The sequence below is a fragment of the Lynx rufus genome, unplaced genomic scaffold (assembly GCF_022079265.1).
Source record: "Lynx rufus isolate CCGP_SWC_20201006 ecotype Redwood Valley unplaced genomic scaffold, mLynRuf1.p SCAF_7, whole genome shotgun sequence".
NCBI lineage: Eukaryota > Metazoa > Chordata > Mammalia > Carnivora > Felidae > Lynx > Lynx rufus.
Window position 1 is genome coordinate 141,668,002 of NW_025814889.1, and position 13,729 is coordinate 141,681,730.

At 62.0% G+C, this 13,729-nt stretch overlaps 1 protein-coding gene across 3 annotated transcripts; it reads right to left on the bottom strand.

Annotated features, from left to right (window-relative positions):
* Nucleotides 1-371: 371 nt before the first annotated feature.
* DENND6B (DENN domain containing 6B) lies at nucleotides 372-12,668 on the bottom strand. 3 transcript variants are annotated; one of them, XM_047066505.1, is made up of 20 exons: nucleotides 12,404-12,668; nucleotides 8,138-8,176; nucleotides 8,022-8,064; nucleotides 7,428-7,540; nucleotides 6,832-6,912; nucleotides 6,081-6,186; nucleotides 5,882-5,961; nucleotides 5,733-5,795; nucleotides 5,456-5,511; nucleotides 4,843-4,965; nucleotides 4,644-4,739; nucleotides 4,451-4,545; nucleotides 4,241-4,306; nucleotides 3,860-3,924; nucleotides 3,679-3,768; nucleotides 3,550-3,603; nucleotides 3,116-3,225; nucleotides 2,913-3,015; nucleotides 2,737-2,814; nucleotides 372-2,656 (listed from the first exon to the last, which is right to left on the bottom strand). In XM_047066505.1, the coding sequence occupies exons 1-20, from the start codon at nucleotides 12,563-12,565 to the stop codon at nucleotides 2,534-2,536; spliced, it is 1,746 nt and encodes a 581-aa protein (XP_046922461.1). In that variant the 5' UTR covers nucleotides 12,566-12,668; the 3' UTR covers nucleotides 372-2,533. The 3 variants fall into 3 exon arrangements, with proteins under 3 accessions (XP_046922461.1, XP_046922462.1, XP_046922463.1); XM_047066506.1 differs by having other exon boundaries at nucleotides 2,737-2,811; nucleotides 12,404-12,666; XM_047066507.1 differs by lacking the exon at nucleotides 8,138-8,176.
* Nucleotides 12,669-13,729: the final 1,061 nt, after the last annotated feature.

Genomic DNA, 13,729 nt, shown 5'->3' on the forward strand with positions numbered 1-13,729 from the left:
AGCATGCCCCCTCCCTGCCCCAGCTCCTCCTCGCACTGTTCACTTGCTCCTGTTCACTTCCTCCGGCACCTCCACACACCCTCAAGCATCTCCTCCCCTTCAGCTCCCCCCACCCCCAGACCTGCCCCCAGTGATCAAGAACTCCCCCAACGAGATGAAGCCATTAAGAGCATTAGAAGAATGTCCTGTTCTTTCAGCATCTCAGCCGCCCTCCACCCCCAACCAGCCAGGCCAAACCTTCTCTCCTTTAGCCCTGAACTGCATTCATACCCTGGCTTACCCAATCCCCACTGCAGAGGACCCTAAAATTACTAGGGTCTGACAAGGATGCCAACTTTTTATCAAAAAAGGAAGTTAAAAGACAAGCATGGTCACAGAAGAACATTTTAATACCAAAAATGTGGGAAGGCCACTATCCCAGACTAAAAGGGAATCTTTAAATAAAGCACAGGAAGCTGGGGGGTGATGACCGTCCTTCCTGTCCCTGGTGTGGCTGACTGGCGTCCCCACAGCCACCACACACAGCCTTCCAACCTCAAGAGCCCTCGCTGACCAACCAAAACACCCCAGAGGCCCCCCCACCAAGGCTGTACTGTGCCCAGAGGTCAGGCTACAAGGAAGAGGGACCCCCTTCGTGGCTCCAGGAGAGATGCGTCCTCACACCTCCACGCTTCAGCCTTGGACTCTGCGCCCTGGGCTGCATCGCCCAGCCTTCCGGGAGTCCCTCCCCAGAGCTCCTGCCCACAGTGGTCCTTGGGATGAACTATGAGGGACAGCCACGGGGCCTCCACCACACGGGAGGGCTCAGGGAATTGGGAGAACCTGGTTGGGCCATCCGGGAGGTCACTGGGGGTTTTGAGAAGGCCCCTCCCAGCCCCTTCCCTGCAGCCTGTGCTTCCCAGGCCCCCAGCATGGCAAGCACAAGCTAGAGTGATGCTTGGAGCATACCCCTCACAGTTGGGGTCACAGCCGAGAGAGGGGCCCAGGTCAACTTCCCAAGCCACCCACACACCTTGAAGCCATGGCCCTCTGGGGGCCCAGGCCCAGGACTGGCCCTGTCCCTAGCTGGCACACTAGAGAGCCAGTCACAAAGAAGGTGTTGGTGTCTTTGCAGACCCCCTTGAACACCACATCCTGGATAAGGAGGCTTCCCCTCCAGGCTGACAGCCAGGGCAGGGAGGCCAGAGTGGCATTTGGGGCCAATGGAGGGCCTCTGACCCGCAGCTCCAGCCCAGTCCTGCAAAAGTGGATCTGTGCCTCCGCCCGGCTCTATTCCGTTCTGCTTAATTCACAGCCGTGTCCTTGGACCCTGTGCCAGACTGGGCTCAGCTGCCTGCAGAATGGCGGCAGTGACAGGCTGTCCTAGGCCAGTCAGGGCTGCACAAGTCGACACCAACATTTCTGAGACCAGCGGCCACTGTCATCTGGTGACTCTGCCAAGCCCAGCACAGAAGGGGCGCAGTGGTCAGTGAGTACTCGATCTACAGGCACGCGGAAGGGGAACAGCTCGCCCAGCCCACGCCCACTCACCATGCAGGGAGGTGGCCAAAGCCAGCCAGGCGCCCACACAGCCTCACCTCTCGGATGAAGTCGGGAGGTCGGGAGACTTACCTGCCGGCCCACGGCGCTCGGTCCACACCTCACGCCCACCCACCCGCTGGCCGACAGCACCGTCACCTGCGCTAAGCCAGGGCAGCGCCGGGACCGGCCAGCACCGGGCATTGAAGGGCCCGGCACTCTACCGTGTCACACCTCTGGGCCTTCTGTGCCTTGCCAAGCAGCCTGGTGCTCCGAGGCTGCGGCAGCAGGGCTCTGGCCGAGAGGACCCGGTGAGGCTTGAGTCCAGGACCCCTCATGCTGCACGTGGGGGTGGATGGACACAGGGGACATAGCTCGAGGGCCTGTCAGCCAGGAAGCAGCACTGGGCGGAGCAGAGAGGGTGCCCAGTCGGGTATGCCAAGAGTGATATCCAGGACGATGCCCCAGACCCCCCTGGCAGCCTCCCAGCAGACTACAGGGCAGAGCTCCACCCCTGCAAACAGGCCTTTGCCCATCCCAAGCCAGTGACCACAGCGAGGTATCCCCCTCCCCCACAGGATGGGTGGGTGGCTGCATGAGAAGAGGGGTCTGCCTAACAGCTGCCTCCTTCCGTCTCGGGCTGGGCAGCCTGGTGGGGCCGGAGGACAGGGCCTGCAGGGCTTGGGCAGGTGGGCACCGCAGGGGGGCGGGTAGCCATGTGCCCAGAGCAGTGAGGGCTCCCAGCCAGCTCCGCCTCCCAGCCCTCAGGCCCTGCAGAGGGCAGGTGGGACCCAGGGGGAGGTGAGGCTCTGGCCAGCATGTGATCCGCCAATAGTCAGGGGCCAGGCTGTGGGTCCAAATGCCACCTTTACTGCTGGAACAACAGTGGTGCTGACAGGAGGCCAAGGCTGGGGAGCAGCAGCAGGGAGCTCGCGCTTGGTTGGGACCACCTCTCACTGAGGATGAGGAAGCTGGGCCAGACCCAGATCCCTGGACCTTGCCCTTTGGCTCTGTCCTAGGGGGGGCACAGGACAGCCTGCAGGTCCTTGGGCAAAGAGCCGATGGCTGTCTCGATGTACAGCTGTGCCCGCTGAAGCGTCGCCTCCTTCACCGGGAGCTGGTGGCCTTGTGCCTGCACCTGCAGGGGCAGTGGTGGTCAGGGGCAGGTGACTCCACATCCGGCTGGCAGAGGCTGGACAGGGCCAGGAGGCATCTCACCAGCTTCTCCCGAAGCTTCAGGACTAGGTCCACGACCTCCACTTCAGACTTGTCCTTCATCCAGGTCTCAATGTTCTGCTGGGAATAAGACGGAGCCAGCCATCACCAGGGCCCGCCCCCTGCCCGGGGGCCTGCACACCCCCACTTCCTCCCCCAGCCCCAGCTCCCCCACTTACCGCCTCACAGATAGCTTCGAGGTGCAAGGCCTCCAGCTTATGGGCCATCTCTCTGTGCCGCTGCCGGTACCAGCCATCAAAGTGGGGGGACTTGAAAAACCGCCTGTGGGGGATGAGATACAGCAGCCGTGGACTGACTCTGGGTGAGGGCAGGGTCTACACCGACCACTGCAGGGGCCTCAGGCCACCTGCCATCCACCCACCTGTACAGGCCCAGCCAGTCGCCCTTGAGAATGCAGGTGAGCTGGGGCCCTGCGTGCTCCAGGCTGCGCAGGAAGTCATCCTGGCGGAAGGGGCGGATCTGGGGAGGAGTCTGAGACAGGGACCTGGTGAGCGCGGGGAGGTGGGGGACGCAGCCTCACAGGCCCCGCACCTCGGCTGGCCAGGACCCTTCACTGCCATACTCCTCAGCCACGTGAGGACCCCCAGACCCCACCCTTCCCGGGACAGATCCTAGGATGGCCCTTCTCAGAGAGGAGGGCCTCGAGCCCCTCCGGGGTGGGCCCCGTTCTTCTGTCCTCTGAGGGATGTCTGGCATGTGTGGGGACAGCCTGGAGCCCTGGGGGCTCCTGCATACCCATGACCTCCTCCCTTACCTTCCTCCCGGACCCTCCCCAGATGCCACCTGGACCCGAACCTTCCAAGGTGTGATGCTCTTCTTCAGGGGCATGAGGCTGGCCATGTAGTGCTCCTGGCAGGGAAGGGGAGGGGAGTGAACCAGGGCCGTGGCCCTCCGCTCCCCTCCCCCTCCTGCCCTGGGCCTCACCAGGGGGATGATGAAGCTGTGGGTGAGCTCTAGGAGGTGCCGCCTCAGCGATGCCGTCTGTGTGTCCCACGGCCTCTTCTTCTGCAGGCCCTAAGGGAGCGGGGGAGGCGTGGGCTCGAATCCAAGGCAGAGCTTCACACTTCCCCACCCCGGAGCCCCGCCCCCCCCCCCCAGCCTGTACCTTGAGCAGCCGCTTCAGCAGCGCCTTGTCTCGGTGGAGGTGGGCGGAGTAAGCCGTGTAGAGGCCTGGCAGGAGGGCAGAGCTGGCCCCATCCCCACTGCCCCCACCCCCTCCCAAGGGCGGGGGGGGGCACCCCCCCACAGCCCCACCTCCTAGGGAGGGCAGAGCCGGGCCTCCCCCCCACAGCCCCAACCCTTCGGGAGGGCAGAAGTGGCCCCCAGCCGAAGGGCCCCCTCCCACCCCCCACAGCCCTACCCCCTCTGGATGCACCTGCACATCTATTCCCCTCTCCAGCCCTGTGAAGCAGAGAAGGCTCCCCGAGAACTCAGAGCCTACTGCCTGGGTTCTGGAGGAGAGGAGGGTCCCGCCAAGGGCACACACCTGGCTTGGTGTCCAGGGTCTTCAGCCTAGAGGGCTTTTTCAGCTTGACCTGCTTAGGAAGATCCCCTACGAAACACGGCGGTGGCTGGGCCTCAGTGCCGCAGCTCTGCCACTCAGGCTCAGGGCCCTTGAGGCTCCCCTCTGGGTGGGCCTCTGAGCCCCTCACCCCACCTCCCCAGGTCCCCTGGGCAGAGGACAGGCCAGCCTCACCTGACATCTTGGGCTCCCCAACACGGAGGATGTGGGGCCAGTGCTGGAGTGTTTTGATAAAGAAAGGGTTTGTGACTCCCAGGACCACGTTTGGTCTAGAGAGAGGAGAGAAAAGAGAGAGAGAAGAGGCAGAGGCAGGCCCAGGGAGGTGGAATACGGCAGGCTGGGGACAGGGCACAGACGGGGGACTCACGGGGCCTGCGTGCGTGTGGTGAACTCCTTGAACTCGCTGTCATGGATGGTGAAATAGGGGCGGTAGTCACAGCAGAACTTGAGGGGCTGCAGGCAGCTGTGGGGCGGCGGGGGGGGGGGGGGAGCGTGGCAGGGCCAGTAAACACGGCAGGGGCCGGTCCAGTGCCCCGGCCAGCCCCGCCCTGTGCCGCCCGGCATACCTGATCAGAGCCAGCACCAGGTCGGAGGCCATGGCGGGTGAGGGCGCCAGGACCAGCAGGGGCTCCCCCAGGAGCATGAGCTCCCACAGAGTCTGCACGTGGGTCAGCACTGGCTGGAAACACCTGTGCGGGGCAGGGGCGGTCAGGGAAGCCCAGCGGGGACAGAGCCTGCCAGCCCTGACCCGCCCACACCTGGCACTGCCCTGGACGGAAGGCAGTGAGGACACCAGGCCATGCCGAGGGGCGTCTAGGGCCGCCCCCCACTCCGCCGGCGTGCCTGCCTGGCCCTGCACTGCCTCTTGGGCAGGGCGGCTCAGTCTCCAAAGCCTGGCTCCCTCATAGACCTGCCTGGAGAGGAGTAGCCTCAGGCAGCGAGTATCTCCCAACACAGCTGCTCCCTCCCTGCACCTGACCTCTGGAACCTTCCTGCCCACCGTGCCCACCTCCTCTAGGTAGAGGCACCGGGACCCTGGGCTCTTCTTCTGTATAAGTGTCCCTCGTGGAACCGGCCAAGGGTTCCTTCCTGATAGGCGGCCCCCGCCCTGCACAGGCTCTACCTCGGGGGACCCCTCCCCATGTATTCAGGTAGCAGGCGGCAGCCTGCCGGGCTCACCTGAACAGGTCCAGTTCGTGGACACTGGCAAGGACCACTGGGGTGGGCAGCAGACTCTGAGACGAGGGGCGGGCAGGGTGAGGCCGAGGGCAAGGCTGGCATCCCCAAAGCCGCAAGCAGCACCCCTCACCCCAGGAGAGCGCTGGGGGCCGTGGCCCCTGCCCTGCACCCCCACCCCCACCCCCACAGGGCCCCTAACAAGTGGGGCGGGGAGGCCTGAGGAGGTGGGAGGTCTGAGGCAGGTGTGAGGCCCCGGGCCCAGGAGCGGCACCCCTACCTCATGGCTGCACTGCTTTGGAGGACTGTATTCTGGCTTGTCCACCCTGGACGGGATGCGAACCTGGGGGAACAACAGGAACAGACGCCAGCTGGGAGTGGGTGTCCCCATGAACCTGCGGCCTTCCCAGCCCCGCCAGCCAGTCTCACCTGGAGGACTACTCCCATGACAGGCAGCTTCAGGGTCTGCCCAGGCGTGGGGGCGGGCCACTGGTCAATCTCACTGCACACTGTGGACACAGGCGGCCAGCGTCAGGAGCCTGCCCCAAGCAGCAGGTGCCTGTTGAAGCCACTGGGGGCTACGGCCAGGATGATGAAACCACTCTGGCAGGACCTGACAGCCACTCACCCGCTTCCAGGCACGGTGCCAGCCTGTCGAAGTACTCAGGGGCAATGAGGCCCAGCAGCGCCTGGAACAGCCGGACGAAGGGCAGGCGGGATACCAGCACCAGAGACTGCAGGGCGCGCCGGGCCGGTGAGATGGAATCCCAGCCACTCAGGAGTCTGCAGGGACCCCTGGGGCCTGGCTCAGCCAGAGTCTGCCCGCGGCAGTACATCCCACAAACCCCACAGGACACCTGTCCCCAGAAATGGCCCAACTTGGACCCCAGGCTTATTAGGAGAAAACCCAAAGCCTGCCTCTGACGAGACAGGGAAACCTCAGGCGACAGCAGAGTGGGGCTGGACCCTGGGCCTCCTCAGGAAAATGTACGTGGCCAAGATTTCTGGGGTGATCGTCCCAGGAGGCAAGCAGCTTTTGCTTATGGTGTCTGAGTTCAAGGTGGAAGTTCTCCTAATCTTGAAAGCGTGGCGAGGGCCCCTCCCCAGTCAGCAGCGAGGAGCAAGCAGCAGAGCCCGTGCCCCAAAAGGCCAGCAGGAGAGCTGGGTACAGCGGCACCCATCCCCCACCCCTTGCCCCCAGGTGGGGCGGCCTAGGTGGCCCAGGGCAGTGAGCTCTGCCCCGTGCCAAGTGGCTGGGGGCTGCAGGAGGAGTGGGCACTACTGGAGGGTCAGGACCCCCAGCCTGTTGGTCCATCTGTCCTGATGGCCACCAGCCCTGCCTTATAGCAGCACCACCCCCGAGCAGCCAGGTGGCTCACCTTCTGGAAGTAGCCCCTCTTCACGGAGCTGTCCTTCACCTGCCTGAAGTACACGTAACCAAAGTAGTGTGCCGGCTCCCTCTGGAAGGGGAGCAGTGTCAGCCAGGCTGAGCCCACTGCCCACGCTCCGTCCCGCCCACCCAACTCCCTGCCAAGGCTGCTACAGCTCTCCCCGGCCAGGAGAGTCCTGGGCTCAGAAGGTGGGTGACACCTCTGCAGAGAAGGTCCCTGCAAACACGGCGGTCCCTGCAGCTCCGGGGCCTGGGTGCACCGGAGGCTTACCTTGGCCTCCACACACTGGGCCACGCCCTGCCGCACACACAATGCACCGAAAAGCTCCAGGGACCCTGGAGAGTCCCCGGGAGAGTGAGCCTAACCCCAGCAGAGGCCAGGATGATGAAACAACTCTGGCAGGACTTGACAGCCAGAGGAGGTGGGGGCGCCTGTGCTGCAGGCGCAGAGGGGCTGGTGGCGCTTGGAAAGCCTACTGGCTGGGCCTGGCCAGTGCCTGTCCTCCCACACAGAGCCCAGGTGCCCTACAGGGGCTGCTCACACCAGCCCCACCCTGCCCTGTGGGGAGAGGCAGCCACACTCACTTGCAAGGACACGGGAGCCCCACTGTTGTAGTGTCTGTCTTCCGCGTGCCAGGGGCTCCTCTGCCCACCACACTGCCGGATGCGGAAGCTGAACTGAGTGTCTCCGAGGCAGCCTGGGAAGGGAGGCAGCCCCCACCAGACTGTGTCAGGGTGGAACCAGAGACGAAAGCCCAGCTTGCCAGGAAGGCTGTGTCCTAATTGATGCCCCTGAGAGTTTCACAATAAACACAGCACACAGAAGCAGCAGGAACAGCCCCAAAGCATCCGTGCTGTCAACTAGCACAGGTGGGATACTGGGACACTCTGGTGTGGGGCCCAGTCAGCTTGCCTGGGACAGAAAAACAGGCCTGCCTGGACAAGAGCAAAGGCCAGGTCCCAGGTCCTGGTGGCCGCTGTGTTGAAGTAAAGGGCACCAGATCCGCCGATCCCTCTGCCCAGAGACCCTTCTTTCCACGAGAATCTGGGAACGTGACCACCACTGAGGCAGTGTAGAGACAGGAGTGGGGCTGGTGGGGCTCTGGGACAGCCTCACCTCCCACCTCCTTCCTGTTTCCCGCCAGCCCCAGAGCTGACATCCCAGCTGGGGCTGCCTACCTGAGTGGGAGTCGGGAAAAGACAGGTAGCAGATGCTGCTTTTCTGAAACACAGGAAACCCGGTGAGGCCTGGCTCAGTGCAGGGCCACATCCGTTCCCAACAGGCCAGGACCCACCTCCTTGTCCGTGAGCCGGAAGTCACTGGGGTACACCAGCTGCAGGGACACAAGCACCGGGTAACATCGGCTGGGCAGGCAGTGCCACGCTGGTTGGCAGGAGTGTGTCCCTTGCCCCCTCCTCCTCTTCCCTGGGCTCCCTCCGGGCCCTTCTCAGCACAAGACCACACTATCCTTCCCCTGCCTTGGCCGCCACACCTGGGCAAGCTCCCCAACTCCCTCCTCAGACCCCTCATGCAGACTGTGGTTGGCCCCCCTGCCTCCACCATCTCCAAGGTCTGCCCCCACAGCTTCAGAAGGTGGTTTTCAGAGCCCCCGTGGCCTCCTCTTCCTTCTGGAGTGTGATTACATGGCCCTGCTTGCTGGCCCCTGCCCCTCCTGCTCTCCACCTCCTGAACCCCTCTACTCAGCCAGAGTCTTGGGCTGTACCATCCCCAGACTTGCTCCCCTAGACGGGACTTGTCAACCTCATCTCCTGGTTTCGATTCAGGGGTCATCCGAGACAGCGGCATCCCTGCCTGTCAACAGCACCTTGAGTGCTTTCACCCCAACCTCTGCCGTTCTGGGATCCAGGAGCTTCTGGCTTGTGCCCCACCTGGAGCGAGAGCCCCAGGAGAACACCGTGGGCCCCAGCCATGTCAGAAGCAGGCCCTTAGTGATCTAGGAGGCAGGCCACGCCCCAGAGGGGCAGGGGGCTGAGGCTTGGCTCTCAGGCTCAGCAACTCCATGCACAGGCCCGTGGCCAGAATGGGTTTCGTTGTCGGGGACCAAAATGGCAGGGAGCCCCACAGCCCTCACCCTCAGTGGGCCTCAAGGGGACTTCTGGGGAGCGGGCGTACCGTGGGCCTTGCTGCTGCCCTGGCTTGTGCTGTCAGGAAGAGGCAGTGCTGGGAGTCTACAATGGGCCAGGAGCCAAGGGCCTGTGTGCATGGGCCCCTTGCTCTGTCCCCCAAACTCTAACACTGAGGAGGAGTTGGGTTTAAGCTGAGACTTTTCCTGGGGTGTTCCCTGAGCCCCCAGACCAAAGCGCCAGGTTCTGGGGTTTGCACTGTCGGAATGACGTAGCTTCTTGTCCTTTTACGCTCGGGCTTGCTGCTGTGCTCCCATTTTGTCTCCTCTGCTGCACACCAAGTGTCCTGAGGACAGGGACCATGTCCCAGATACTTTGGTCTCCTGGCCCCGGCAGGGACTATACCCTCACCAGATACAGTATTTATGATGTGTGTGAAAACACATGTTTGAGGGATAACAGAACAGGCAGGTCGTGTGGCAACTTCAAGGACATGTCAGCTAAGGAGGCAATAAGATCGAAGGGCATTTTGTCTATGGCACTGGACCCACAGAGGAACCTTGGGAGGGCTCGGAGGGGCAGGGCCACAGGACCACTCAGGCCAAGCCCTCATGTGTGTCAAGGCCAAGGAAAGGCAGGTGCCTGGCAGCTGGGGCAATGGACCCTCTGCACTGAGACCAGGGGTCTGAATCAGGAGTCTTGCAGCATCTAAGCAGGCCACCTTGGCCTCTGCATCTATGTCCACGGACCCCACTGGAAAAATTGGTGAGAGCACACGTTTATGGCCTGGTGCAGTCTCTCCTGAGAATGGAGACCCGAGGGAAGGCCAAACTGAGCCACGCCTCGACGGGGGAAGAAGTGGAGTAGACCCTCAGAGAAAGGCAGGAAGCAAGGAGTCGTGCTGCCTGAGGACCCCATCCCCGTAGGCCCACGAGGGCCTTGTCCTCTCTGCCCGAGACAGTCAGCACAGCTGCTGCTCCTGGGACGCAGTCTTCCCCGAGGAAGACAGACGTGAAGTGTCCCTTGAGAATGCCCAGGTGCCTCAGGACTCTTGAGGCCCAAGCTGTACCCTCACACATGCACTGATGCTTCCAGAGGTTGTAACGCACACTGTCACGGCACGCACAGCAGAACCCATGCGGGAAGCCGGCTGCCTTCTCTCTGGCCAGGTATTAAAAAGGTTTGTAGAAGTGTCAATGATGCCACTCCTTTCACTAAATTTTGTTTTGCAAAATATGGCTGTTTTCATGAAAATATTTATATTAACGCATACAGTATTTGTTTTTCATTTGGTTTTGTTTTTTACAATAGCTTAATTAAGTATTTTAAAATTTTCTCAGTTTTAACTTCTGGTAAACGCTGACAGGTGTCGCCAATACAAAAAGCTTTTTGGGATCCTCGATGACTTTTGACTAGAAAGGGTCCTGAGACTGTGCAGGAGCTCTGTCCGGGAAGGACGTCAACACCACAGCGGAGAGGAGCTCTCTGGGCCTCCAGCCGAAGTTGGGCATCCAGGGCAGAGCCAGGCCCTCTCCTTGGCTGATCCGCATGTTCTCATCCCCCCCCCCCCACTAGGCCCTGCCTGCCTTCCTCTCGAGTGGGACTCCTGCCTCACCCACAGGCTTCAGTGCACCCACATGCTTGGAACCCCCTCCCCGTATTGTGTGTCTGCGGGTGTCCTGTCCACTTACTGTCTGTGTCTCTAGCACAGAACGTGAACCCCGGGGGGCAGGGCCTTGTCTTCTCACTTAAGTCAGTGTTCCCCGTGTCCAGCCCCGGTGCTGCAGGGCCTGGCTGGCGGCAGCCACTTAGTACTTGGGTTTATCGGATGAGTGAGTGGACAACTCCTTGCCTTTGTTCTTGCTGGTTTTTTGAGGGAGGGGTTACCTGAAACAGCCCCTTCTCCCCTGCCTGGCTGCCTCCTTCTCACCCTCCAAGATTTGGCCAAGCCCTACGCCTTCCTCTGAGCTGCACTTGTCCATGGGGTTTCTGTGGGCCAGGAGCTCCTGGAAGGCAGCCTCTGGCTGTTCTGTCCACATCCCAGCGCCAAGCACAGAGTCAGGGTGTTTTCGGTGCTCAGGCAGTCCAAGACATCCTCAAAAGCCGGAAGATCCAGCTGAAATGACCCCTGATCAAGAGGCAGACCTGATAAAGACTGTGGCTGCACTGATAAGAGTGACAGCCCGATTCCTGCAGAGACTTGATGATTTCGAGGGGCTCTGGGTCCCCAACATCCCCTCCCAGAGCTGTGTAGCCTCACCAAAGGCTCAGAAGCCCAGGCACACAGAGCCTTTAATGGTACTTGCTTAGAATTAGCTTTCTAAACGGTTAAGTTCTAGAAAAACTTACGTAAGAACGCCTTTTCTTGTGATTTTATGGGGAACAATTTGGGCAACAGCATGAGTGTGGGCTCTGTAACACCGGGCAGATCACCTCACCTCACCTCTGTGCTCAGGTCCCTCGGTCAAATGGGGCTATCACAGTAATGCCTGCCTGGTGGGGGTGGGGTCTCCACAGAGACCTGGGCACCGCACTGGGATCCAAAAAGGTCTCAGGAAGGGCAGGCCCTTTGTGTTTAGAAGACTCGGGTTCCCCGCAGGCTCTCGGAATTCAGCAAAGGCTGAGAAAACATGCCTTCACTGGCTTCCCCAAGGATGGCTGCTGAGCCTCATCTTGGCAACTACCTGTCAGGCTCTCTGACAACCTGGCGACGCCCCTGCACTGCTCAGCTGCCTGGTGTGGGTCACCGCTTTCAGAGCAATGACCATTGTGACAGGCCTGCGGAAGGCCTCCCCTCCCCGAGGAGACCACATTTTCATCTATAGGTGGAGGAAGAGAAGCTGTTTGTGGTGGGGGGGGGGGGGTGCAGGCAGTGGGGACGCCCAGGCCCGGTGAGGTGGGTGCGGCTGGCGAACAGAAAGATGACTAGTGTGGTTGCAACGTGACTTCAAGGGGTCCGGGTCTGACCGTAAGCGAACAAGGAGGTGTGGACGGATTTCAAGCAGGAGAAGCCACAAAGGTTGGACTTTGAAGGACAATTAGAAGGGGGTGACGGCACCAGAGGCAACGCACTTCAAATCCTTGTTGGCCCCTGGGATTCTGGCTGGAACAAATGCGGAGGGAAGGTATCAGGGCTAGTGGTGGAAAGGGGAAAGACGGGACAGATTTTTATGGGAAAGAGCCTTGGTTTCCCCAAGTGCGGGGCCCCTCTCTCCTGCACCGCAATGGGAAGTCTTGGCAATTTGCCTTTTTTTTTTTTTTTTCTTTCTGCTTTTGCCGGGAGCGGGGGTGGGGCACCTTCCAGGAGGTGACAGGTGCGGGGCTTCAGAAGAGGAAGAGGCCACCTGGGGGGTGGGCCCGACAGTACCTCTCGCGCGGGCAGTGCTCAGGCCGCCTGGGGGCGATGGCCGGGCCCTAGTCAGCCGGCGGCGACAGAGGAAGGCCCGCCCCGCCGCCCGGCCCCCCGCCCCGCTCACCTCCAGCGCCTGGCCTAGCTCCAGGTCGAAGGTGACCACGCACACACACTCCAGCCAGGCCGAGAAGCGCGCCCAGGGCGCCGCCGCAGCCCGCGCTCCAGGGGACGCCTCGCCCAAGCGGCCGCGAGCCCGGCGAGGCTCAGCGCCCGACAGCGAGTCCATGGCGGCCGGGACTGCGCCTGCAGAGCGTTGCCGGGGGAACGGCTCGGAGACGTTGCCGGGGGAACTGCTCGAAGGCGGCGGCCTGGGCGCAGGAAGGGAGAGCGCCGCAGAGCAGTCGAGCGGCCGCCGCGGGCTAGAGGGGCCCTGCCACGGCCTCCGCACCCCTGGCGGCCGGAGGAGCGTCGTGTGGCGGGGCGACGCCGAGTCCACCAGCGAGAAGGGCCCGCGCGGGCCAGAGCGGCCCTAGCCAGGAGGAGGAACTTCCGGGGAGGGCTGTAGACCCCAGGCTGGGGTCGGGGCTTCCGGGGGCGCCGCGGTTTCCGGGGGGCGCTGCCAGGGCGCTGCGGGAGCTGGAGGTGGGTGTGGGGCGGGGGCTACGCGGCCGGCGTTCACGTCCAAATTGTGTAGTTGCTGACTTCCTACCACCCGTCGGACACGAATTCCAGTCTAGTTGTAACATTCTCTAGAGATTCCTGGTCTCCTCCCTGGGGTCGCCTCGAGGTGTGGGGTGCTGCAGAGGTGTCACGTCCTGGCTTTGCGTCCGGACACTGGAGCATAGCTGTTACCTGCGTGCGGACTGCGCCTACGCCCGTGTCTATCGCCTCTAGGGTCCGGCGCTCCCAAATATTTCTGTAACCCTCGTGGGCTACCTTGCACGCTCACTCAGGCCTGTCTGTCGAAACCAGATAACGCCTGTAACATGTAATTCGAGCCACCTGTGCCTTTTCATTTTCTGCCACGGGGGAGAAGTGAGGTTGAGCGGGCAGGTCGCCTCTCCCTCTCTGGCCTCCCGTGTCCCTCTGGCGTCCCCTGTTGGCCGAGCCTTGCCTGCAGAAATGTGGCCTCCTGAAATGTGGCTGCAGAGTCCCCTCACCCAAGGGCGAGTTTGGAGTAAGGACAATAACTGATAAGACTGGCCGTGTACATTCGAGTTGTATGAAAATCCGCTCCAAAGTTAGGCTAAGCTAGCCTAGGCTGGAGTAACAACCTCCAAGTCCCCAGTGGCTTTTTCACGCGTGCCTGGACTGGTGGGAGAGCTGGGGGGCTCTCCTTCATTAAACCCCCAGAATACATGCCTCTGAGGTCACCGGCAGCGGAAAAGAGATTGATGAGGCCCATTAGTTGTTAAACACCTTGGTCAAGTGACGTGTGCATCATTTTATT